This window comes from Staurois parvus, unplaced genomic scaffold (genome assembly GCF_062004578.1).
Source record: "Staurois parvus isolate SC_StPar_1 unplaced genomic scaffold, SC_StPar_1.0 ptg000111l, whole genome shotgun sequence".
NCBI classification, from domain to species: Eukaryota; Metazoa; Chordata; class Amphibia; order Anura; family Ranidae; genus Staurois; species Staurois parvus.
The window spans coordinates 1018352-1044427 of record NW_028317907.1 but is presented as its reverse complement, the minus strand read 5'-3'; the positions used below and the strand labels follow the sequence as shown (position 1 = coordinate 1044427).

The following is a 26076-nucleotide window of genomic DNA, read 5'->3' as shown; positions in this document are numbered from 1 at the left end:
CAAGCCACTTGGATATCAATTTTGCCTTATGGTAAGGTGCTCTATCATCTGGAAAAGACATTGTTCCTCAAACTGTTGTTGGATGGTTGGGAGAAGTTGCTCTCGGAGGATGTTTTTGGACCATTCTTTATTCAAGGCTGTGTTCTTAGGCAGAATTGCGAGTGAGCCCACCGCCTTGGTTGAGAAGCGACCCCACACATGAATGGTCTCAGGATGCTTTGCTGTTGGCATGACACAGGACTGATGGTAGCGCTCACCTTTTCTTCTCTGGACAAGGTTTCTTCCGGATGCCCGAAACAATCAGAAAGGAGATTCATCAGCGAAAATGACTTTCCGCCGGTCCTCAGCAGTCCAATCCCTGTACCTTTAGCAGAATATCAGTCGGTCCCTGATGTTTTTCCTGGAGAGAAGTGGCTTCTTTGCTGCCCTTCTTAACACCAGGCCATCCTCAAAGTCTTCACCTCACTGTGTGCAGATGGACTTTCTTGGGCACCCGAAGCCTTCTTCACAATTGAACCTCTTTTCTTGAAGTCCTTGATGATCCGATAAATGGTTGATTTAGGTGCAATCTTAGTAGCAGCAATATCCTGATGAAGTCACATGGTTTAGTGACGCAACACGTAGATACGCCGTGACGCAGCTTCCGGTACGCAGCGCGGACGCCATCTCTGAACACCCATATTAATCCTAACCCATGCAGTACACCCAAGCAAGAGGTTATAATGTGATTGTACCAGATTTCAACAACTGAGTGGGCATTTTATTATTTAATAAGAGTCTTATTTACCTAAATTATTACACTATGGAGGATCTTTTTCTTTCTCACCATGATCCATGGTGAGGGGCATATCTAGCTGATATATCTATCCTGGAAGGCCTGGAGTACCTTATTTGAAACCTGAGAGGGGACTACAGGTGGAGTACTACAGATACCAGTCAGTATTGGAGGAGGATCTAGGAGTGATCCTGAAGGTGTAGTGGCCCATTGGATCGCTGAGTGGAGGTGAGGGGGAATTTAGGCACGGAGGATAAGTGTGCTGACACCTTCACAGACATCACCATTATCACTCTGCATGAGTTATTGTTGTTTGGAGCACAAATTTGATGAGTTATGGACTTTTAGGAATTTGATTTATAGTTTGGTCACAATTCACTTAGAGTGTGATTCCTTTTTATACAGGGGATGTATATCATATGAATGGGGGTTTTGTTTCAAATAGTTTATAAATTATATGATGTATCTTACACTCATAGCGTGAATGATTGCACGTATTTGAGGTTAATAGAAGACCTCAGCTTACAACTGTTTTGTGAACACTTTTTTTGGAGCACTTTATGTATAGAGTTTTTTTCGGTCATATCACGTAATAACGGTGTTGGAATTTGTTGCATGTTTTGATTTATTGACATTATTGATTTAGCACTGCACTATAATATTTGTAATATCTTTGCCTGTCAATCCCTTTTTGAGCAAAGCAATGATGACTGCATGCGTTTCCTTGCAAGTAACCATGGTTAACAAAGGATGAATGATTTCAAGCACCATCCTCTTTTTAAAGCTAAACCGCAATCAGCATGACAGAGTGATCTCCAGCCTTGTCCTCGTCAGCTGGTCCTTTTGTGGCAGGGCTAAAATGCAGTGAAAATGTTTTTTGGGATTAAGTATTTTCATGGCAAAGAGGGACTTTGCAATTCATCTGATCAATCTTCATAACATTCTGAAGTATATGTAAATTGCCATCGTAAAACCTGAGGCAGCAGACTGTGAAAATTAAATTGTGCCATTCTCAAAACATTTGGCCACGGCTGTACACTGAGTGTTGTCACCTTAGGACAGGAAGTATGTTACCGGCACGATAACCCTTAGATGTGGTAGCTGCATTATCTTTTTCTAGGACTAGGAATCTGCTATATATATATATATATATATATATATATATATATATATATATATATATATTTATTTATATAAATAAAAAAAGGTAAGTTCTTGGGTTTAGACAAATTTTAGCCAGATTTACAAGAAGCAGTCATCAAGCAAGCCCAAACTGCGTTCACACCAAGCCCTGTATACCCTCACCAATAGTCACCAATTGCAGTTAAAGTACCATTGAGCTGTAGATCCGTCCCAATCTTCTTGCGGATGATGTAGCCCACCAGGAAGTCCAGTCTCTTTGCGTCTTTAAGGCGTGTGGACACATTGTAGAGCAGCGTTCCGGTTACCTTATCAATGGAAGGACCCAAGACTGACTGAGCCTGAAAATAAGCATACAGCACAATACTACTGAGATTTAATAGAACACATCGTGTAATAAGGCTCAATGGGAGCAAATATGTTGATAAACCAGACTGCAGAAATAGAAAAAAAAAAAAAAAAAAAAAAAAAAGGGACGCATTAAACCCATACATCCTCTCCATATCCCAATAGATCACTTGGTGAGACCTTAAGAGAGCCCCCCCCCCCCTCAATACTTACCCGAGCCCCTTCACAATCCAGCAATGTGCACAAGAGCCTGCTTTGGCTGAGAGAGCAAACAACTTGCTATGGGGGCACCCAAGCAGGCTCATTCCCGAGCCCCTTCTCAGCAAGTCACACAGAATTGTTGCTCAGCCCCCAGCTCTTCATAGACTGAGACAGCAGTGGAAGCCAGCAAGCCAATGAGGAGAGAGAGGGGGCAGGGCTGAGCCACAGCTCTGTGTGTGAAAGGACACACAGAGCAGAGGGCTCAGGAGCGAGCCTGCTCGGGTGTCCCCATAGCAAGCTGCTTGTTTCGGGAACAAATTGGCAGGAGGAGAGGGTTTTATCTTATTGCAATCTATGCACCAAGGTTAAAAAAACCAAACACAAAAACACAAACCAAAAACACAAACACAAAAACAAACACAAAAACACAAAACAACCCTCACCTTCTGCATGCAGTCCCTCCACAGCCCCACCAAAATACTTACTTGAGCCTGATCTCAACCCAGCGATGTGCAAGGTGGAGCAACAGCTTGCTCTCTCCTCACTGGACAGAGGCAGCAGGGGAAGCCATTGGCTCCTGATCCTGTCAATCACAGCCAGTGAGCAGAGAACAAGGGATGGGGCAAGCTGCGCTGTGTGTGTCAATAGACACAAACAGCTAGCTCTGGAGCAAGCTTGCACGAGTGTCTCCAGAGCAGGTGGCTTTACATGGAGACACTCAGAACGGGAGGGGCCAAGAGCGCCGGTGGGGGACCCAAGAAGAGGAGGATCAAGGCTGCTCTGTGCAACACCACACCACAGAGCAGGCAAGTATGGCTGGTTTGTTTTTTCTTAAGCCGCCTGTAATATCACTTTAGTTCATTTTTAATATTCAAAGCAAAATCTACCCATCCATCCATGTCTCCATGCTTTATTTTGCTAAGAAATCACTTTGGCATTCCTGGCTGTGGCCATCTTGAGTAAGGGCAGATGATTCATAGAGCATTTACTTTCTGGAACCCATCTGCCCTTAGCTCAGGCATGCAGACAGGAGGGTGCACTTAGCTGAGAAAACTCCTCCTCTCCTCCTGAACATTCCTGGGATGCAAGACATCATTTACCTAAGCATGAAAACCAGGAAGTAACAAAAAATTTAAAAAAATGTAACAAGTAAATATACCTATTTACTAATGCTGGCAGAATAAGGATTACTAATAGTTAAAATTGATCGAGAGAATGAAGTTCCGCTTTACAAATCACAGAACGGGGAGTATTCTCTGCATGTATGACTGCATGGAAAGGGTTACCTCTGTAAGAAGGGGGCTGTAAATCGAGACCCCACCCACTGCCCCCTAACAAGTTCTGAATAGTTCACCATCTGCCCGCTGACGTCATTGGACGGGTCTGGTTCTGCGCTGGTGATTGAGTGCTGCAGCCTCGGCAGCGAAACTGGAAACCCTACACAGTGCCGGCTGACAATCTACAAATAAATCTTCACATTGATAGAGATTACCTAGCACTGCTAATAGGCCTCATGTTTCTGAATGCCCAGAATGACCAGATACTGCCTACAGCTCCAAAGGGAAAGAATGACAGAAGGGAATAGGTTACTACTAATGGGCAACAGCCCTTTATAATGCTTTGATGAGCTTACTTAGAGATATTAAACCCAAAAACAAACATTACCGATTCTTCGATGTGATGGCTTATTTTCACCTGGTGATCCAGCCAGTAATTCCGTTTTCAACAGAACAAGCTGTCCTGCAGATGTAGCAGAGGTATGAGACAAACCATCTACTGACAGGGGTGCTTACGATGATCAGATTTTATTTATAAAAACCCTTTATCCCATAAGGAAAAAAAAACGGATTGCTATAACTGCTTATAAAGTGTTAGCTGCAGTTCATCTTCCATTTGTTAGTGTGTTTAAATCTGCTAGTACATCTAATACTCCCCTTCCCCTAGGCTGACAATGCTGATGTCCAAAGATGCCCCCTGTGCTCCTTCATCCAGAGTGGGGGTGCTCTAATACAGGAGGTGTGTTGCTGGCCAGATCAGGTGAAAACAGAGCAAAAAGTCTAAAAACAAAAATAAGAAAAACTAATGCAACCACATCTGGTTCATCACATTGGTAAGCTGCAATATGACAATTTTTGGCTTTTGGTTTAATAGCCCCCAACCCAGAAATAGGCAGCAACGTACCAGTACATTGCGTTGACTGTAGCTGCTGCCCTGCCACAGTACAGTACTGGTGGGTCAGCAAGTGGTTAAACAAAAAAAAAAAAAATACAACAAAAACAAATCAGAACAAGGGACGTATTTTATATTCAGATTCAAGTGTCCCTTGTACTGCTGGCTGCTTTCTTCTATCTAATACTCCCCTTGTTCCTGTGGGCCACGTTTTGTGCCATTTGAATGGACTCCCATGGCCCCGGGACACGCAGAGAAGTCGTCCCTGCACTTCTTTGGAAACCGCAGCCCGCACACAAAAACCTCGGTTTCCAGTGCAGTTGCGATTTCCAGTGCGGCTGGCGTGCCATTAGAATTAATGGCACCCGCCCGCGGGTCCGCATTCTTCTGTGTAGGTAGTGCGGCTGCATCCAGTCCCTCCACAGCCCCACCAAAATACTTACCTGAGCCTGATCTCAACCCAGCGATGTGCAAGGTGGAGCAGCAGCTCGCTCTCTCCTCACTGGACAGAGAGGCAGCAGGGGAAGCTATTGGCTCCTGATGCTGTCAATCATAGCCAGTGAGCAGAGAACAAGGGATGGGGCTGGGCTGAGCTGTGTGTGTCTGTGTAGGTGGTGGCGGCTGCACAGATTTTTGTGTGGATCCGCAACGGCACCACCCGCACATATGTGAACCTAGCCTTAGTCAACATCCGAAGTATCTGCTACTCCCCCCCCCCCCTCCTCCCCCCCATATCACAACAGAATGATTACAGCAGAGAACAAGGGATGGGGCCAAGCTGCGCTGTGTGTGTCAATGTGTGTGTCTGTGTAGGTGGTGCAGCTGCACGGATTTTTGTGCGGATCCGCAGCGGCACCACCCGCACATATGTGAACCTAGCCTTGGTCAACATCTGAAGTCCTCTGCTACCCCCCCCCCCCCCAATATATCACAACAGAATGACAGTTGTGGTGGTTAATATGATCAGCTGGGCCTGTCATAAGCCCTCATTAAGAGAGCTGTCCATATCCACCCTTCCTGCCCCCCTCCATTCATAGAAGCTGTACTATGGCTGTCCGTGGTAAATGGTTTGCCTCAACCCTACATCTGCAGAACAGCTTGTTCTGTTGAAAAACAACACGGACTTACTGGTCAGTTCACAAAGTGAAAAAAAAAAAAAACAAGAAAAAGCTAAAAAAGTAATGCAGCCATCACATCTAAGAATTGGTAACTTGCAGTGCAACAAATGTTTGCTTTGGGGTGCATTACAGCTTTAAAACAGAAGGGAGTAACCTCAGCAGATCTGCATCACTTTTCATATTGCCAATACATTTGCAGGCCAGAGTCGTGCTTTACCTGGCAGGACCCCATTTGAAGGTCGAGCACTCCACACTTTTCTGCTCAAAAATGTTCCTCTCGGTATAAACAAAATAAAAGGAGACAAAACCAGTGCAATCCAGCAGCGAACAGATTTCATGGTAAATATGTACATTCCGAGAATGTACACAAACACTAAACTAGTGTTTCCTTTTACTGAATGAAAACATGACCGAGCTGATCATGAGGGAGCAAAATTCGTCAATTTACTATGAATCTGCAAAAAAATATCCAAAACAAACGCCACAGAACTGGCCTGAACTGAATTGTTCCTCCTCATCGAGGACAAATCAGATGAGATCTCTCCACTCAGTACAATGTGTGTGACAACCGGCTACAAAACAACTCCCCTTCCATGGAGGGAAAACAAATAAAAAAAAAGGGACCATTAAGCTCCCTAAAGTAGTCAGTAGACAAGAAAATCTATCAAAAAGATCTCCCCTTACAGTGGGCCCCCCCCCCCTCTTACGCACTGCAAGAGTTAATAGCTAGTTCATGCCTTGGGGAACAAGAACAAGCACTTTTACTGACCTAATCCTTGGCTTTGGCAGCAGGGGGCGCTCAAATCTTCCCCTGTGCTTTGGTCTGTGGGTGGTTCCTTGGTGTCCTGATATGCCATGGAGGGCTATTGGACATAGTACTTGATAAGGTCAGTGTCTGTGACCACCAGAACATCTGGATAACAAGGACATGTGGACCTGGTCCTACAGCATGGTGTGAGCCTGAAGGGATTAGGGGATTTGTTAAATAATGAAACTGATTAACCATAATTTCTGGAGAGCCAAGTTAAATTTCACTTGCCACACTCAGGCCTGATTACTGCCAGACTGCCAAACCTGTTGAATCAAGAAAGAAGCTGTCTGACAAGGTGGAGCACGCTAAGAGATCTCAGAAAGCAACATCATGCCACGCTCTAAAGTAATTCAAGAACAGGTGAGATACAAAGTAATTAAACTGTATTAGTCTGGAAAGGGTTACAATTCCATTTCTAAAGGCTTTGGGATCCCAGGGAACCACAGTGAGAGCCATTATCCACAAATGGAGAAAACCTGGAACAGTGGTGATCCTTTCCAGGAGTCGCCGGCCTACCAAAATTACTCCAAGAACACAACTCATCCAGGGGGCCATAAAGGAACCCCGAACATCTAAAGAACTGCAGGCCTCACTTGCCTCGTGACTCAGAATAAGAAAGACAAAAATGGCCTCCTTGGGAGAGTTCCAAGGCAAAAGCCACTACTGACAAAAAGAACACAAAGGCTCATCTCACATTTGCCAAAAAAAATCTTTACTATCCCCAAGACTATTGGGCAAGTATTCTGTGGACCAATAAGTGTCCAGAGTAATACTACATTTGATCTTTTATTGAAGGTAACGGATATACAAGTTGAGCCAACGTGTTTTGGGGAAATGGACACCCCCTTCTTCTGGGATTGTGAGAATTAATGTCAGCATTGACTGGTGCAGTGACGGTCACTGCTGACATTAGTTCTCATGTGCCCTGAAGAAGGGGGAGTCGATTCCCCTGAAGCGCGGTGGGGTAAACTTGTATATCCATTGGGCAAGTATTCTGTGGACCTATATGATAAAAGTTGAACTTTTTGGAAAGTGTGCGTCCCGTTACATCTGTTGTAAAACTAACACAGCATCTCATAAAAAGAACATCCTAACAGTCACACATGGTGGTGGTACTGTGATGGTCTGGGGCTGATTTGCAGCTTCAGGATCTGGACGACTTGCCATAATTGATTCTGCACTCTACCAGACAATCCTGAAGGAGAATGTCCAGCCCTCAGTTCCTGACCTCAAGCTCAAGAGCACTTGGGTTACGCAGCAGAATAACCAGAAACATTCCAGCAAGTCCACCTTTGAATGGCTAAAAAAACAAAAAAACACAAAACTAAGGTTTTTGGGAAGGCCCAGTCAAAGCCCAGACCTAAAGTAGAACTATAGGAAAAAATTTTTTTTTCTTTTGAAAGAGCTAGGGAAGGTTATAACCCCTGTCGGTGTTTGTTTTTTTTGCCTTTTTCATCCCCTTGGGAAGATTTACCTTCACTTACTGTCCCATAGCCAAAACAGGAAGACTGATAAAATCCCTGACCCCTGGGTCACCAGAACTAGTGTCCCCATTGGAAAACTTCCTCTCTATTACTTTTCTGGGGACAACCCAAGAAGTTTTGCCTTTAGTTATACTTTAAATCCTCCTAGATTGTAAGCTCTAACGAGCTGGGCCCTCTGTTTCCTCTTGTACCAAATTGTAATGTAACTAATGTCTACTTTCATTTTGTACAGCGCTGTGCAAACTGTTGGTGCTATATAAATCCTGTATGATAATAATAATAATAATAAAAATAAATCCAATTGATATGCTGTGGCATGACTTTAGACAGGCCATTGATGCTCGAAAACAATCTGCAAAGAGTGGGGCTAAATTTCTGCACAGCAATGTGAAAGATTCATGGTCAGGTTTTGCAAATGCTAGATTGCAGTTGTTGCCGCCAAAGGTGGCACAACCAGTTATTAGCTATAGGTAGCAATTACTTTTTCTCATAGGGCCAGGCAGGTTTGGACAGCTTTTTTCCTTAATAAATTAAATCATCATTTAAAAGCTGCATTTTGTATTTACTCGGGTTATCTTTGTGTACTATTAAAATTAGTTTGATGATCTGAATCATTTAAAGCAGAGTTCCACCCAAAAGTGGAAGCTCTGTTTATCTGCCTCCTTTCCCCCTCCACTGGCACATTTGGCACCTTTTGGGGAGGCAAACTGAGCCAGAAGGTTGCCCTCCCTCCCCCCACAGCCCTTGCAGCCCACATGTGCAATAGGAAACCGGCTATGAAGCTGCAAAGCTTCACTGGCGGTTTCCCTTAGTCAAGATGGCGGCGCCAGCACCTGACTGCTAAATCGGCTCAGGGTGAGGACACCGCTGGATCCCTGGACAGGTAAGTGCCCTAATAAGTCAGCAGCTACAGCATTTCTAGCTGCCAACTTAATTTTTTTGGCAGGGGGGGAACCTTGCTTTAAGTGTGACAACTATGCAAAAGAAAAAAAAAGAAAGAAAAAATCAGGAAGCAGGAAAATACTTTTTCAAAGCAATGTATACCTAAAAGCTCAGTGCGATGTCTGAGAAACAACAGCACACTCCTTTTCTTGACTTCCTTAACTCTGCTGGGAGCCTCAAATTTATTTGAACCTCACGTGCATGGCCAAATTCATTTCTGCAGTTGTCCGTGCTGCATCTGAACTCCTACAGATGTGCGCCATTTATATATGAATGAGCTGAGATGTGTAAATTCTGCACCTCGGCTGCCACCGCCACTTACCTGAGCCTCATCACGATCCAACGAGGTGCACGACAGCTTCAGATGTCCCGGGTCACAGCCAGTAAGCCAATGAGAAGAGAGAGGGGCAGAACCAAGCTGTGGCTCTGTGTGCCACCATAGCGAGCTGCTTGCTGTGGGGGCACCCGAGAATAGGGAAGGGCCACCGACAGGAGGCCAGGAGAGTCTGAGGGACCCGAGAAGAGGAGGATCTGGGCTGCTCTGTGCAAAACCACTGCACACAGTAGGTAAGTATAGCATGTCTGTTATTTTCCCCCCAAAAATAAACAAAAAGTGAACCTTTACAATCGCTTTAATGTTACTTGAAGATCTCAAAGGATCCTTTCATTGGCACGAAAGACCGATCAAGCAGCAAAGATCAAGGAAACAGGACACCCATTGCGAACTAGGAGTAGAATATAAAAATGGAGTTCTGCTGTTATTTTCTGAAATAGTTCTGCGGTTATTTTCCGAAATCTTGAGTATGATGAATGCATTGGAGAGTTATCTTAGCTCAGCGGATGGAAGTCTGATACAAAGGTGTACAACAATCAGAATGTGCTCACATGGCTGGGACTCCGTTCACATTAATGAATGGTAATTTCCTTTGGCTGCTCCCCTGCCCAGCCTAACACACAAAGAAATGTAATTCACACATGTGTCATCCTGACAGAACATAGGACTCCAAAAGCCTTTCATCCTGTTTTTAGAAGCTGGTTGTGGTGTGCGTTTGTTTTTTTTTTCCATCCTCCCTGATTGATGTTCTCAGGTAAAAATAAACAGACCATGGCCATGGTGTGTACAAACAATTTAAAGGGGAGGTCTACCCAAGAACAATACTACCTGCTGCTTCAATGCTTGGAGTCACTGACCCAGAACAAGTGTGTAACTAATGATTTGTAACTTAACATTCATTGGAGTCACCGAACTTGCTGGACTGGATGAGTTACAGTATTCATAATTTTTTGCGTGCGATTTCACAGGTGAAGGGTGGGATTTGCATCCCTTTGGAGGTATGGGCTGCTACCCTACTCGTATGACTGCGGTGTTGCTTCAGTGACAGAAGAAATCAGATGGGGGGAGAGGAGCGGCCAGTGTATAGAAGTATTACCCCATTCGATGGAATGGTTACAATCTTTTATTGAAGGTAATGGATATACAAGTTGACCCAAATCGTTGCAACAGGAAGGATTGATGAATATATAGTGTATAGCTATTGATCCATAGGACACACAAAACACCAGGACATGAATACAGGACTTAACGCGTTTCACACAATCGCATGCCTAATCATAAACCCAAATAGTTTCAGGGGAATTGACTCCCCCTTCTTTAGTATTGACACAGTGACATTGCACCAGTCAATGCTGGCATTTTCACAAGCCCTGAAGAGGGAGTCCATTTTCCCAAAACGTTTGGATGACCTTGTATATCCATTACTTTCAATAAAAGATCGTAACCTTTCCATCGGGGTATTACTCTGGACCTCTCCCCTCCCCAACTTCTTAGTATGAATCCTTTTTCTGAGGCAGCGACTCAAAGGACTAAGAAGTTGGGAGGAGAGGAGCACCCAGTGTCCAGAGTAATACCCCATTTGATCTTTTATTGAAGGTAACAGATATACAAGTTGAGCCAGTGTGTTTTGGGGTAATGGACACCCCCTTCTTCTGGGATTGTGAGAATTAATGTCAGTGTTGACTGGTGCAGTGACTGTGTCACTGCTGACAGTTTTTTTTTTTTTGTTTTTGTTTTTTTTTTTAAGTCAGCCGAAGTGCGAAAAAATGAAAAACCCGTAAGAGAACAAAAAAAACAAAAAACGTGCAAGTGCAAACCTCCAACACAAAAAGGGCACTTAGTGGTGTGCTTTAGTCCACCCCCCAAAGGGGTAGAACCTCTACCCTGATCCCCCGGGGCGCGAGGCTCCTTACAGGGACTGAGGTTTCCACATGGTCCACCTAGCCAAAAGGCCTGGCAGACCCCTTTCCTTGTAACCACCAAGTACTAGCTCAAGAGGTTCTCCCGAATCGGGAGGAACTGGGCCCTTCTAGTTTTCCTGGGGGTATTACTCCCGGGCCCCAACTGCCTGTGGGCACCACGCTTTGTTCCAACCAGTACTATCCTTCAGAGCCCCCATCATTCCAGCAGCCTTACTATACAGCCAACCATCCTCGCTAAGAAGCAAGAAAGATGGTGGAACACCCCTACTGGACACTGATGAGAACAGATACTACACTTGATCTTAGCCAAAAGACCAAGAAGTGAGAATTGGCACCAGTTATTACCGACAGCCAAAACCAGGCACAAGCACACTGAACCAAAAGACCCATTTTTTTGTTTTGCCCCCATATGCCATACAAAGGATCATGGTCACCCTAATTTGCATACTTTCATTGTTGGTGCACATTAGGGAGCGTGTTCTGATCCAATTGCAAAGGATTATGATCACCCTAATTTGCAAAAATATGCAAGTTTGCATGCAAATTTGTCTGACACATTACCCAGAAAACCTACTTTTTCCCCAGATGCCCGCTCAGTTTGTTGTGATCCAATGGATCACTCCTCCCACCATCTCCCACTTCCATCAATAATGAGGATTTTGGACCATACTTAGGGAGAGTATTGTATCTAATTAGCATATTTGCTCTTCCTTTCCCAAGGGAAAAATTATGCCCCGATTGTTGGTATCAGTGGTTGAAATAGCGCCCCAAGGGCCGGATAGGTAATAACTGGTGCCAATTCTCACTTCTTTGGCTTTTAGCGAAGATCAAGTGTAGTATCTGGTCTTATCAATGTCCAGTAGGGGCTCTCCGCCATCATTGCTTCTTAGCGAGGATGGTTGGCTGTATAGTACCCGTGCTGGAATGATGGGGGGTCTAAAGGCTAGTACTGGCTGGAAAAAAAAGTGTGGTGCCCGAGAGTAATTCCCCCAGAAAAACCAAAGAGACCTAGTTCCTCCCGATTCGAATGGATCTACCTTGTCTGGCCAGGGGCCAGAGGCAGACAGTCCACAGAGCAGTGCAGTGGTCGCCGAAGGGGTGCTCTTAGTAGCACATGAGGGTGGGATTCCAAGTGTGAAACGTGAACACTGATCCAAATACTTTTCTTGCACTGCGCCTTTTAGGGCTAGGCCTTTTTGCTATGGCCAGGGCAATTTTTATGCTACAGGCCTCAGGGCCTAGCCAGTGCACAATTGCTTTTTTTGCACTTCCGCAGGAAAAAAAAAAAAAAGATAATTTCACTCACTGTATTCTCTAAAAGGCTCTGCACTGGGGGTGGGGTCGAACCGAGGATCACCAAAGTATACTAAAAGCTGACCACCAAGTACAAGGTGTCAGGGGGCTCTCCTGTGGAGAGGGAGCAAATATGCCAGTTAGATAAAATGCTCTCCCCAATTTAAAATAGTATGGTCCAAAATCATCACTATTGATGGAAGCGGGGGATGATGGGAGGGGTGATCTCTTGCATCAGTGTGTGTCCGATCCCACGAACCGAGCAGGCATCTGGGAAAAAGTAGGGGGTTATTCCGGGTGGGAAATGTCAGACAAATTTGCATATTTTTGAATAATCTTCAAATTAGGGTGACCATGATCCTTTGCAATTGGATCAGAATAATGTGCAACAACAAAAGGAGTGCATGTCCGATCCAACAAACTGAGTGGGCGTCTGGGAAAAAGTATTTTTTAATAATCTCACACTTCTGAGCCAAGGAAAGAAGTATGCAAATTAGGGTGACCATGATCCTTTGCAATTGGATCAGAACACTATCCCTAATGTGCAACATCAAAAGGAGTATGGCAGTGTGTGTCTGATCCAACAAACCGAGTGGGCATCTCCCATTGAAGAATTCTTCCCAATGACTCCAAGCATGCTATAGTATTATGTGGTGGCACCCCTGGAGGTTAACCTAGGGGGCCACAAACAGTCTCGGGGTAAGCGGTGTTATGCATGACGTGGTGATCTGGGGATCCGTCCACCACGCACATCACGTCAGGCATCATACCGCTGAGTGAATGTATTTATTGTATGCCTGCAACTATATTGCAATGTGGTGTATTATTGCAATGTGGTGTATTATGCGCTGCGTCGCAGTATAGGGTGAGATGTACCCCGATAACAAGTATCATGTTTTTTTTATACTTCTGTAAATAAAGTATATTTTTCAATCAAAAAATGACTCCAACAATGGGGTCCAATCCCTTCCACTGACAAAAGATGGGGCGTGGTCTATTCCCACTGATGCCAGGACCAATTCTACTCCCAACAGCTACATTCTGGCCTCCCTAATGTCTGAAGGACAGTAAGCTGGCCCTTTGTTTAGAAAGTTTGGAGACCCCCTGGTCTGGAGGAGTGAGCATTTCTAGGCAAGGTGTATTTGCATACAGACTGCCCTGTTTAACGCCCACACAAAGTGTTGAGCCTCTGATTGAAAGGGGTGGGCCAGGAATAGTGAGGTTCTGAAGGAAAGGGCTAGATCAGCAATGGGCAAACTATGGCCCGGCGGACCTTTTAATCCGGCCCGCGGCAAACATTGGCTGTCAGGATGTGTGTAGGCGGGGCAGCGTGACAAACGTGAAGGGAGCTAGGCTCCTCTCACAGTCCGCCCTGAAGACCGGAACGGCGCGGGAACACGGCGAAAGGAACGCGCGGAGCAAAGGTAAGTGAATTGACACAGGGGGGACTTGGGGACTTCATATGGGGGATGAATTACTATATGGGGGATGAATTACTATGCTTACTATGGGGGATGAATTACTATGCTTACTATGGGGGATGAATTACTATGGGGGATGAATTACTATGCTTACTATGGGAGAATATTACTATACTTACTATGGATGACACATACACATCATTCATCTACTCTTGGTCCGGCCCCCGGGTCCAATATATGAACCCATTGCGGCCCTCAAGTCAAAAAGTTTGCCCACCCCTGGGCTAGATGCAGCCAGGAAATGAGACGGAACTCTATCCAACTTGCTGTAGCATCTAATGCACATTGTGAGAAGCTCACAGTGTGCAGTGAAAACAGAGTGAGCCATTTCAGTCCAGGAGAGGAGCAGCTACAACTGTACAAGACTGAAGGGAAGGCTGGAGGACATCTCTAAAAGGAGATCTATGCTCCCAGTCTTGCAGAGGTACATAAAAAGTGACAAGTGATGATGCCTTATGCTTTATATATCCGTCCAACCAAAGACAGGTCCACTTTAAAATAACACCAGGTGCTCTTACAGAAAGTCTTCCCGATTCCAGATCCTCATTTAGATCCTTCTGATTCTGACACACAGTTCAGGGACTCTTACCTAAATCTGTCCATTGCTTTGTTAAACCAACACAAGTACAAAAACAGCACGAACATCCTTTCCCCGTACCGCCAGGAGAGCATTTCAGTTCTTCAGCGAGCACCTCTGAACTCGGAGCGCTCGCAGCGGAGGAAGAGGGAGCCGCAGGAGGTAGCGCGTGTCCTGGTTTGACCGGCTGGCAGTGAAATAATTATCGATCCTTCCAGGATGTAGCTAATGGGCGATAAAAGAATACCCAGAAGATCTTGCGGAATGGATGGGAAGGGGTCTGCTGAGGGTCACAGATTAGACTGACTGTGCCGTAAAAAATCCTCAGACTGCCTTTCTGCACTCAGAATAGAGCTGCCATCAACGACTTCAGAGAGGGAAAAAAAAAAAAAAAAAAAAGGACTCAACTTGTTTTAGTACCTTCCTGTCACGCCAGTTACTAGAAGGCAGAGGGCTAAAATCACCTTCTAAACAGGATATAGCGGGATTTACAAAAGAGCCATGATCAGTTTGTTTGTAAATCTGAACTCGCAGATTGAAATGCAACTTCGTATTCATTGACATCATTAAACAACCTGTTCACAACAAAACCAGGTGCAGTTAAGCTGCGTTGTGTGCGTTTCTCACCCCGCACAGAACATACGGTCCTTGCGAGACACACGTGGGTGAAAATTTGTTAAAGTGGTTCTAAAGGCAGAAGGTTGTTTTAGCCTAATGCATTCTCTGCAATAAAGTGACATGGATAATGAACAAAGCATATCCTTCTATAGTGTGTACTTGTCTCAATCCAGAGCACCAAGTGTCATTTCTGTCTGCTTCTTAGTTCTTCTGCTATCTGCATGAAAGTGGTTGTAAAGGCTCAAGGTTTTTCACAATCATGCATTCTATACATGAAGGTAAAAAACCCATGTGCAGCAGTGCCCCCCCCCCCCCCCTCAATACATACCTGATCCAGCAATGTGAATGACAACCTTGGCTGTCCCAAGTCTCTGCCACCGCCAGACAGCCAATAAGGAGGAGGGGGGGGGGGGGGGCAAGCCACGGCTCAGTGTGTGAATGGATACCCAGAGCAGTTGGGTTCCCTCATAGCTAGCTGCTTGCTATGGGGGTAACCTACAGACAGGAGGAGCAAGGAGAATCTGCAGGACCCGAAAAGAGGAGGATCCAGGCTGCTCTGTGCAAAACCACTGCATACAGCAGGTAAGTATAGACATGTTTTATTTTACAAAAAAATTAAAAAAAAAAGAGCCTTTAGTATCGCTTGAATTACTTCTAACAAGTTTTTCCTGACACCAAGAGAAAACTGGTGACTGGAGGGACAGCCTCAGCTCTGTTCCTGTGTGGAGGGGGGGGGTGTCTCTTCCCTCCAATCAGCTCGCAGAGTTCTCCTCACTGAGCTCTACAGAGTAACTTCAGCTCTCCATTAACTTTTTTCTGAACTCTCAGACAAGCTTTAAAATTCAGAACTTTGAACAGCTGTAGAGGAGAAGTCTACTGAGTTTTACATGGATGCACAGAAGACATGTCTGCAAATAAACAGGTACAACTTAGGTAGGATTGGATTCATCTCTGTATCACCTGAGGCCAGTCTCTTCACTGCGTATATGGAAGGGTTTACAGCCACTTTAAAGAATTAAAAAAAAAAAAAAAAAACCACAACAGAACCCCCCCCACCTTCCAATGTCGATCCAGTGCTGTGCATGAGGTGAGAGCAGCTTCTCTATCCTAATTGGCTCAGAGGCAGCAACAGGACCTATTGGTTCCTGCTGCTGTCAAATCACAGCAGTGAGAAGAGAGCAGGGGGCAGGGCCATGCCACACATTGTGTATCAATGGACACACAAAACGCAGCTCAGGATCGAGCATGCATGACTGCGCCTCATAGCAAGCGGTTTGTTATGTTGGACATTTGGCAGGGGGGAGAAGCTAGTAGCAATGGCAGAGGACCTGAGAAGAGGATTGGGGCTGCTCTGATCAAAAGCACTACACAGAGAGGGTAAGTATAACGTTTGATTATTTAAAAGAAATAAAAGGCTTGCAATCACTTTATTGGCACCACATACACAACGTGTTTGCGGCCACCAAACCACATGGTAGTACCATGCAGTTTGCTGCACTGCGATTTGAAAAATAAAGGATCTTTCTGGTGTTCCCGTTTAAATGAATGGGCTGTCAAAACTGGGTGTAAACACAAGCAATCCAGTGTGAACCTAAAGAAGAATTCCAGGCTGCATCAAACTAATCCTAAAAATGTCCCCTCCCACCTCCTAAACCTGGCCATAGATCGATCGGTCAGTTCAGCAGGAACAAGCTGAATGTCGATCCATGTGTGGCTACACAGAAGTCGATCCACCAGGAAAGTTATTAAAAGAATAAAAGAAACATTTATTATTTAATCACCAAGTTAAAGCGTAGGCCTCTTACACACGGACACCCAAAAGCGCCATGTTTTTATTTAGGCCTCTAAATGCAGTACATTGTTTTTAATGGGCCTGTACACACAGGAGCAAAACTTGTGCTGCATATACAGTTGCAAGAAAAAGTATGTGAACCCCTTGGGATTACGTGGAGTTTTGCATGAATTGGGCATAAAATGTGCTCTAAACGTCATCTAAGTCACAACAATAGAAGAACACAGTCTGCTGAACATAATACTACACAAACATTAGATGTTGCCATGGTTTAATTGCACATAACATGTAAACATTCACAGTGCAGGGAGGAAAAAGTATGTGAACCTTTGGACTTAATAACTGGTTGACCCTCCTTTGGCAGCAATAACCTCAACCAAACGTTTCCAGTAGTTGCAGATCAGACCTGCACAACGATCTGGAGTCATTTTGGACCACTCCTCTTCACAAAACTGTTTCAGTGTAGCAATATTCTTGGGATGTCTGGAGTGAATCGCTCTCTTAAGGTCATGCCACAGCATTTCAATCGGGTTGAGGTCAGGACTCTGACTGGGCCACTCCAGAAGGCGTATTCTGTGCTGTTGCAGCCATTGTTTTGTTGAATTACTTGTATGCTTTGGGTCATTGTCCTGTTGCATCACCCATCCTCTGCGGAGCTTCAGTTGGCGGACAGATGGTCGTACGTTTTTCTGCAAGATGTCTTCATAAACTCTGGAATTCATTTTCCCATCAATGACAACAATCCGTCCAGGTCCTGAGGCAGCAAAGCAGCCCCAAACCATGATGCTCCCTCCACCATGTTTCACAGTGGGGATGAGGTTTTGATGTTGGTGTGCTGTGCCTTTTTTTCTCCACACATAGTGTTGTGTGTTCTTCCCAAACAACTCAATCTTGGTTTCATCTGTCCACAGTATATTTTGCCAGTAGTGCTGTGGAACATCCAGGTGCTCTTTTGCAAACTTCAAACGTGCTGCAATCTTCTTTTTGGACAGCAATGGCTTCCTCCGTGGTGTCCTCCCATGTACTCCATTCTTGTTTAATGTTTTCCTTATTGTAGATGTGTCAACAAAAATGTTAGCATGTGCCAGAGATTTCTGTAGGTCTTTAGCTGACACTCTGGGATTCTTCTTTACCTCATGCAGCATTCTGCGCTGTGCTCTTGCAGTCATTTTTACAGGACGACCACGCCTAGGGAGAGTAGCAACAGTGCTAAACTTTCTCCATTTGTAGACAGTCTGTCTTACCGTGGACACATGAACATCAAGGCTTTTGGAGATACTTTTGTAACCCTTTCCAGATTCATGCAAGTCAACAATTCTTGATCGTAGGTCTTCTGAGAGCTCTTTTCTGCGAGGCATGGTTCACATCAGACAGTGCTTCTTGAAACCAGTAAACCCAAAACAGGTGTGTGTTTTTTAAGGGCAGGACAGCTGTCAGCAACACATCCAATATCATCACACTGATTGGAGTCAAGGTTGGCTCACTCCTGGCTCCAATTAGCTCTGGGAGAAGTCATTAAGCTAGGGCCTCACATACTTTTTCCTCCCTGCACTGTGAAGGTTTACATGTTATGTGCAATTAAACCATAGCAACATCTAATGTTTGTGTAGCATTATGTTCAGCAGACTGTGTTCTTCTATTGTTGTGACTTAGATGATGTTCAGAGCACATTTTATGCCCAATGCATGCAAAACTCCATGTAATCCCAAGGGGTTCACATACTTTTTCTTGCAACTGTAGATCAGTCAGGAAAATACGAAATCTGCATTGATGGACACCATTTCCACACATACAACACAGCGACAGAAAAACAACATTTTTATGCAAGAAAATGTATTATACAGTCCATCCTGGCGTTTTTATACTGGAATTTTCTGCCATGAATCTGATGTTCATACACAAGTACCATGTGCAGGTACCCCTATTATGTGCTTTTACTGATCAGGATTAGACTCCCTTTCCCTAGAGGACGGAGTGGTTACACCTCCATGTGTCTGAAATCACACATACACCCAACATGTACTCTCCTATATACAGTATACACTCCAATAGGACAAGTATAGAGCGTTCTCAAATTGGAGCCGTACGCGTTATAATAAGGACCGGCCTGCCAAAGTCCTACGCGCGTGTCAACAGATGTCGCTGGGGCCTCCCAAACCTATTTCGGGAAGCAAGTGATTACAGAATCGGGTTACAAAACATTCTGCCGGAGGACGGTTACTGTACCAGCGATTTATTACACCGGCCAATTTCATTCTTCACAAGGCAACAGCATGCGGAAAGGTCTCGCCGGGGGGTCTGCGAAGGACCGCCACCATTCCACGCTCGGCAGCAGATTTCTGTAAACAGGTGGAGCCGACATAGAACTCAGGAGCCGGTCAGTCTAAACCTGCAGTCAGCAGGCATTTATGAAGAGGCCCTGTCACATCTGCTGTTAGTGAATACTCGTTATAATGAAGCAGATCTGAACCCAATCACTAAAATCTCACAGAAGCACCACGTTAATTTAAACGTTTTTCAATATTTTCAATTTAATTTCCAATCATTTAAAGTGATTGCAAAGTCTGAAGGTCTTTTACCTTCATGCATTCTATGTATGAAGGTAAAAATCCTTCTGTGTGCTGCTCTCCCCCCCCCCCCCTTCCCCCCCTTTCAATGCTTACCTGAACCCGATCCAGCAATGTGCATGGGAGCCTCGGGTCCCCCCCCCACCTTTCAATGCTTACCTGAACTCGATCCAGCAATGTGCACGGGAGCCTTGGATCCCCCCCCCCCCCCCCCTTTCAATGCTTACTTGAACCTGATCTCGATCCAGCAATGTGCATGGGAGCCTCAGTCCCCCCCACCTTTCAAAGCTTCCCTGAACCCGATCCAGCAATGTGCATGGGAGCCTCGGTCCCTCCCCCCCTTTCAATGCTTACTTGAACCCGATCCAGCAATGTGCATGGGAGCCTCGGTCCCTCCCCCCTTTTCAATGCTTACTTAAACCTGATCTCGATCCAGCAATGTGCATGGGAGCCTCGGTCCCTCCCTCCCCCCCCTTTCAATGCTTACTTGAACCCAATCCAACAATGTGCATGGGAGCCTCGGTCCCTCCCCCCCTTTCAATGCTTACTTGAACCTGATCTCGATCCAGCAATGTGCACGGGAGCCTCGGCTGTCCCAGGTCTCCCTCTCCTCATTGGCTGACAGCAGCAGGAGTCATTGGCTCCAACTGCTGTCAAACACAGCCAGTGAGGAGGGGGGCAGGGCTGAGCTGCAGCTCTGTGTGTCTTATGCATAGAGCAGGGCTTCAGAGCGAGCACACAGCAGTGCCCCCATAGCAGGCGGCTTGCTATTGGCAGCACTGGTCATGAAGGATGGGCCAGTGGTGCCGGACACGAGAAGAGCAGAATCGGGGCTGCGCTGTGCAAAACCACAAGTATAACAATGTTTGTTATTTAATGCAAAAGAAAAAAAAACCTGAAGCTTTAATGTCAGGTTTAATTGAATCATTTACATTTAATCATATTTTTCAATATTTTTAAATCTGCAGCTTTCATTAAAAAAAAAAAAAAACCATCGCTGGTGATCCTGCCATGAAGGTCCTTGTTCAGGCACTTCCTGTTATGGGGTGACCACTCTCTTCCTGTCTCCCAATTGTGCTCCTGCGTTGTCACTCTTGCTTCCATTCAAGATTACCAGTGACAGCTGCAACACACATTACACAAACATGGTGCCTCCATCTGGAAACTACCTGTGAGAAATGCCATGCAGATATTGTCAGCGAAACAGTGATCACATACAGTGATCAGTGCTAATAAATAGCACTGACGCTGTACTAATGACACTGGGCAGGATGGGGTTAACTTTTGGGCGATCCCCCATTACTTCGGAGACATGCAGTGCAGAGAAATACAAAACAGCATGTCCTTCGTGCTGGTGGCCAGCGGAACCTTGCCCCCTCGTGGCCAGCGGAACCTTGCCCCCCTCGTGGCCAGCGGAACCTTGCCCCCCTCTTGGTTTGTATAATTGAAAGCTCTGTTAAGAGTTTTTTTTTGAAGATAAAAGATGCTAATGTAGGAGTTGCTTTTTCTAAAGTAAAACCTCAGTATTCAGGTTTAATTGCAGTGTTCGCACTTCGCGATTGCGGGTTGCAGTTTGGGCACTGCGTTTCTAAAAAGTTCGCCATCGCTGGTCTAGGGTGTCGCTGTATAGAAGTCGTGACACATCCGTCCAATCAGAAAGCAGTCGCAATGCTAGGTAACATCCTCCTCTGCCTGGTGCTGATGTCGCTCAAGGACCATGCACAGTCAATGAACCCATTTCCAGGTCTATCTGCCTCTTCATCAGCATGATGATTTTTTTTACTAAAAAGATAACTGAATAAATTTTGGCCAAAATTATGAAATATTATTTATTTGCAAAATTTTATAAGAAAAACACTTTTCAAAATGTTTGGACTTTTTCATTTATATAGCAAAAAAAAAAAAAAATCCCAGTGGTGAATACCACTAAAATAAAGCGGTCTCAAAAAAAATGCTAAAAATTCATACGGGTACAGTGTTGCATGACCGCGCAATTGTCAAAGTCTGACAGTGCTGAAAGTCAAAAATTGGCCTGAACAGGAAGGGGATGAAAGTGTCCAGATTTGAAGTGGTTAAAAACCGTTTAGCCATGTTCGCATACCGCATTTAAGAGCGTTTGCATTTAGAAGTGTTAAGATACCCTCAAGAGACCTTCCAAAATGCCCAGAATGCACTGAAAAACATTAAAAAAACTAAATCAACTATTTCAGACATTTTGAGAGAAATAGACAGAGCAGAAGCAGAGAGAGCAGTGTGTGTGGAGATGACCTGTCTTTTCTGGTTGTATTCACTATGGATCCCATCATGAGCATAATGCGTCACGTTCTACCATTTTTTGGAACTGACTGCGCTGGTGCACCGGGTCCATTTGAATACAAGGAAAACACTTTGCATGCATTTCTGATGAAAAAAAGGCTCTGGACAGCATTTGGATATGAAACAGTTAAAAACGCTACTAAAACGCAAACGCTTATAAATGTGGTTAGCCGCGTTTACAAGCGTTTGAAAAGCGGATAAAATCTACTCCTGAATGCAGGTTGGGTGTGTTCAAAAAAACGACTGTAAACGACTATGTGTACACGGACACAGGAAAACATTAGGGAGAGTTCAGGGGCTGCTGAAAAAAAACGCAGAAAAGTTCCTGAACGTCAGTCTATCAGCTGCAGTGTACATGAGCCCTAAGAAATGGGCGTAAAAGAAATGTGTGGGATTTTGTTTTTTCCCCAAATGATACTTACCTAGGTGGTTGTCGCATCTGTCCCCCCCGCCGGCTCAAAGTGTGAGAACTCAGCGATCACATTACCGCCACGTTCTCAACGCCGCTCTGAGCTCTACCCCCCCCCCCCACCACCACCACCACCACCACCCCCTGCGCTCACTGGAGCTCTGGGTTGTGGAGGGGGAGGAAGCGGCTGGCTCGGCCTCTCACTGGATCGCGAGAGGCTGAGTCAGGTTCCACTCCAGACTCTGCGGTGCATCCTGACTTTAAAGTCAGGATCTTTCCCCAACCTGGACCAGCTGAGTGACGTCACCCAACAGTGGACTTCAGCCAGTTGCCAAATGAAACGGGTCACAGGAGTTCAGAACGATGATCCACAGGAGAAGTACAGCCAAAAGAGCTTTGGCTGTACTTCTCCTTTAAAATGCAACTTCAAACAGTGGAAAGTTGAACTAAACCTACAAGGAAAAAAAAATAAACAAGTTTTCCTACCTATTAGCTTCTTTGACACAGTTTATGACAGGTAATGTACAACACGCCTATGTTTCCGCCACAAATCCTCTCACGCTTACTCCAGTCGCGGTGGTAGTTGAAAAGCCAGTTTTGCAGTGGAAAAACCTGCACCTCCGGAGTGACGCCCATAATCTTCCTCCCAGCAGAGGTGGGCTCCCGGATGTTCCGGATGAGCTCATGGTAATAGTACACGGCTACGTAATGTTGGTTATTAATAGTCAGTACGCCTTCAAACAACACCCAGTGCCATCCTTCCGACAGGTGACACGTGTGCCACCCATGGAGCCACGGACAGGAACTCAAATGACATAATGCTGATGGTACTGATAAGAAGCTTCAGAGGAACACTAGGCATCATTAAAAGTGGAATTACATTCCAAAAATAGAAGTACAAACTCAAGGAAATTCTATTTTTAGATTAAAAGATATCTAAGCCCAAAAAACAAAAAACATATGTATTGCAGCTTACCAATCCTTAGATGTGGCAGTTGCAGGAGTCTTTTTACAGAATACAAACATTTTTTACAAGCACACCCAATACCTGTTGGACCTCATCAGAATTCCAGTGTTCTCTGTGCACTGAAAAAATATCTTACCACTTTGCATTTTTTGCACATGGTTAAAGACAAAAAAAATAAAAAAACACAAAACAAAAAAACAACAAAAACAAGAAAAAGACAAAAGACAAAAAACAAAAAACGAACAGTAAATAATGGGCCTAGCATAACTGATTTTACCCCAGCATGCATTTCAAACTGATGTTTTCATAGGCAGGAGCCGTCCTTCCCAGACACGCGTCTTTATGTTTGCATGTGCCTGGGGATTGGACAGTCTCACATTTTGGGGGAGGGGGGAAATTAATGTTTAGGTGTGACTTTAACACTCCCCCCGACAAACTATTTGTTTCACATTGGGGGCCAAAAGTCTCCTATGTCATACAACATTGTTGGTTATCAGGGCATTGGAGATGCATGGAAGTGACCCAGTGACTGTACAGCCATCAGATCGCTTTCACCTAACAGTCGGCTTGAGTCTAAAACACCCTGATGCTGATGTATGACATACACCCCTGTGGCAGAAAAGTGGTTAATGGTACCAACTTTCCAATCTCTCTTTTGAACCAAGTGTCACCTACCCCCTATATAATAGTGACAAGAAGAGGGGGAAGTGTTTGTAGTCCACATTAGGAGAGCAACCTAGTGTGACAAAGCTGCTCCTCCATACACACAGCATGGCGAGTTTCTTTTTTCGTAGATGCCCTGCCTGTCAACACATCTTTTAGTAGTACAGTATACATGAACTGCGCATGCACGGCTTAGTGTACGGACTGTGCGATTCTGTACCGAGCATTTTTTTTTTTAGCAGATTTGCAAATATTATAGGCTTTTTTTAAGCATTTTTTTCCATTTAGACTTTTTTTGCTGTGGCCAATAGAAACCTGTGTAGATGTGTCCTAGACACATACAACAGGAAAATCAGAATCAAGCACATGGCGTACACAGAAGTACTGTACCTCTCACCTTTATATGGGGGGCAGTGTAGCTGTTCCATTGGGGCAGAAACTTTCATCCCACTTCTTCCCAGGCTCTGGCGGTTCTTGCCTGGCTCTTATAATGGGGATCCCTGGGATCATAGATGCAGGGGTGGGGTGGCCACAAATTAGAGCAATGAATCTCTCAGCTTCCAGAAACAAGTTCTCAGCTCAAGTGGCGCTGCATTTGAGCTGAGAACACCTGAGAAAATAAAACACGCTTAAAAACGCTAACGTCTTGCTGTTCATGCGCTATCCATTCAAGTCTACGATGACAAAAACGCTCAAATATGCCTGAAAATGAAAATACCGTAGATTGTACGCCCCTTGAGGGTTAGGGACTGATGTGAATGTACTGTATCTGTAAATTGACTGCGCGAGAGAGAGAAAAGAAAGAAAGACCTTACAATCTAAGGCCCCTCACTCACATTCATACATGGAAAGAAAAAAAGGAAAGAAAAAAAGGAAAGAAAAAAAGGAAAGAAAAAAAGGAAAGAAAAAAAGGAAAGAAAAAAAGGAAAGAAAAAAAGGAAAGAAAAAAAGGAAAGAAAAAAAGGAAAGAAAAAAAGGAAAGAAAAAAAGGAAAGAAAAAAAGGAAAGAAAAAAAGGAAAGAAAAAAAGGAAAGAAAAAAAGGAAAGAAAAAAAGGAAAGAAAAAAAGGAAAGAAAAAAAGGAAAGAAAAAAAGGAAAGAAAAAAAGGAAAGAAAAAAAGGAAAGAAAAAAAGGAAAGAAAAAAAGGAAAGAAAAAAAGGAAAGAAAAAAAGGAAAGAAAAAAAGGAAAGAAAAAAAGGAAAGAAAAAAAGGAAAGAAAAAAAGGAAAGAAAAAAAGGAAAGAAAAAAAGGAAAGAAAAAAAGGAAAGAAAAAAAGGAAAGAAAAAAAGGAAAGAAAAAAAGGAAAGAAAAAAAGGAAAGAAAAAAAGGAAAGAAAAAAAGGAAAGAAAAAAAGGAAAGAAAAAAAGGAAAGAAAAAAAGGAAAGAAAAAAAGGAAAGAAAAAAAGGAAAGAAAAAAAGGAAAGAAAAAAAGGAAAGAAAAAAAGGAAAGAAAAAAAGGAAAGAAAAAAAGGAAAGAAAAAAAGGAAAGAAAAAAAGGAAAGAAAAAAAGGAAAGAAAAAAAGGAAAGAAAAAAAGGAAAGAAAAAAAGGAAAGAAAAAAAGGAAAGAAAAAAAGGAAAGAAAAAAAGGAAAGAAAAAAAGGAAAGAAAAAAAGGAAAGAAAAAAAGGAAAGAAAGAAAAAAAGGAAAGAAAGGAGCGCATGTACTTGTTTGAGCTACAGGCATTTTGCTACAGGCGACAAAATGCTCAAATATGAACAGGGGCCGTTGAATCCAAATGGGATTTCCCTTGTTGAGTTTCGAGCTGATAAATGCCCAAGTGTGAACGGGGCCTTATATGTATGTGCAGGAGGTTTTGTCATCAGGGCCCAGCCAATCAGGAAGCAGAAGACTCCTAACCCACTGAAGAGCTGGAAGAAGATGGAAGCAGGAGCGCTGACCTCACAGCACTGGAGGGGGTCACATTCCATTGCAAGTGTGCATAATGGGCTAATGTACTGTGCATACTAATCACATTAACATAACAAGAAGCTCCTGGGGACCCAAAATGTAGCATTTCCCAGGTGGTTTAGTTGCACTTTATATAACAATGCTGTCACTAACAATGGCTGGTTTTCCCAGTTCAGCTGTTACAATGACCCTAAAAAGAAACCTTATTTAGTTGCGCATTAATAAAAAATGATATGCACT

At 44.2% G+C, this 26076-nt stretch overlaps 1 protein-coding gene and 1 pseudogene across 1 annotated transcript in view; both read right to left on the bottom strand.

Annotated features, from left to right (window-relative positions):
* The window catches only part of LOC149467455 (glutamine--tRNA ligase-like), a 124124-nt gene that overhangs the window by 86112 nt on the left and 11936 nt on the right, over positions 1 to 26076 (bottom strand). The window contains exon 2 of the mRNA XM_089671652.1: positions 2109 to 2256. Coding sequence (XP_089527778.1) covers positions 2109 to 2256 — 148 coding nt within the window. The remainder of the gene's footprint in view (positions 1 to 2108; positions 2257 to 26076) is intronic.
* On the bottom strand, positions 11490 to 11570 carry LOC149467456 (U2 spliceosomal RNA; annotated as a pseudogene).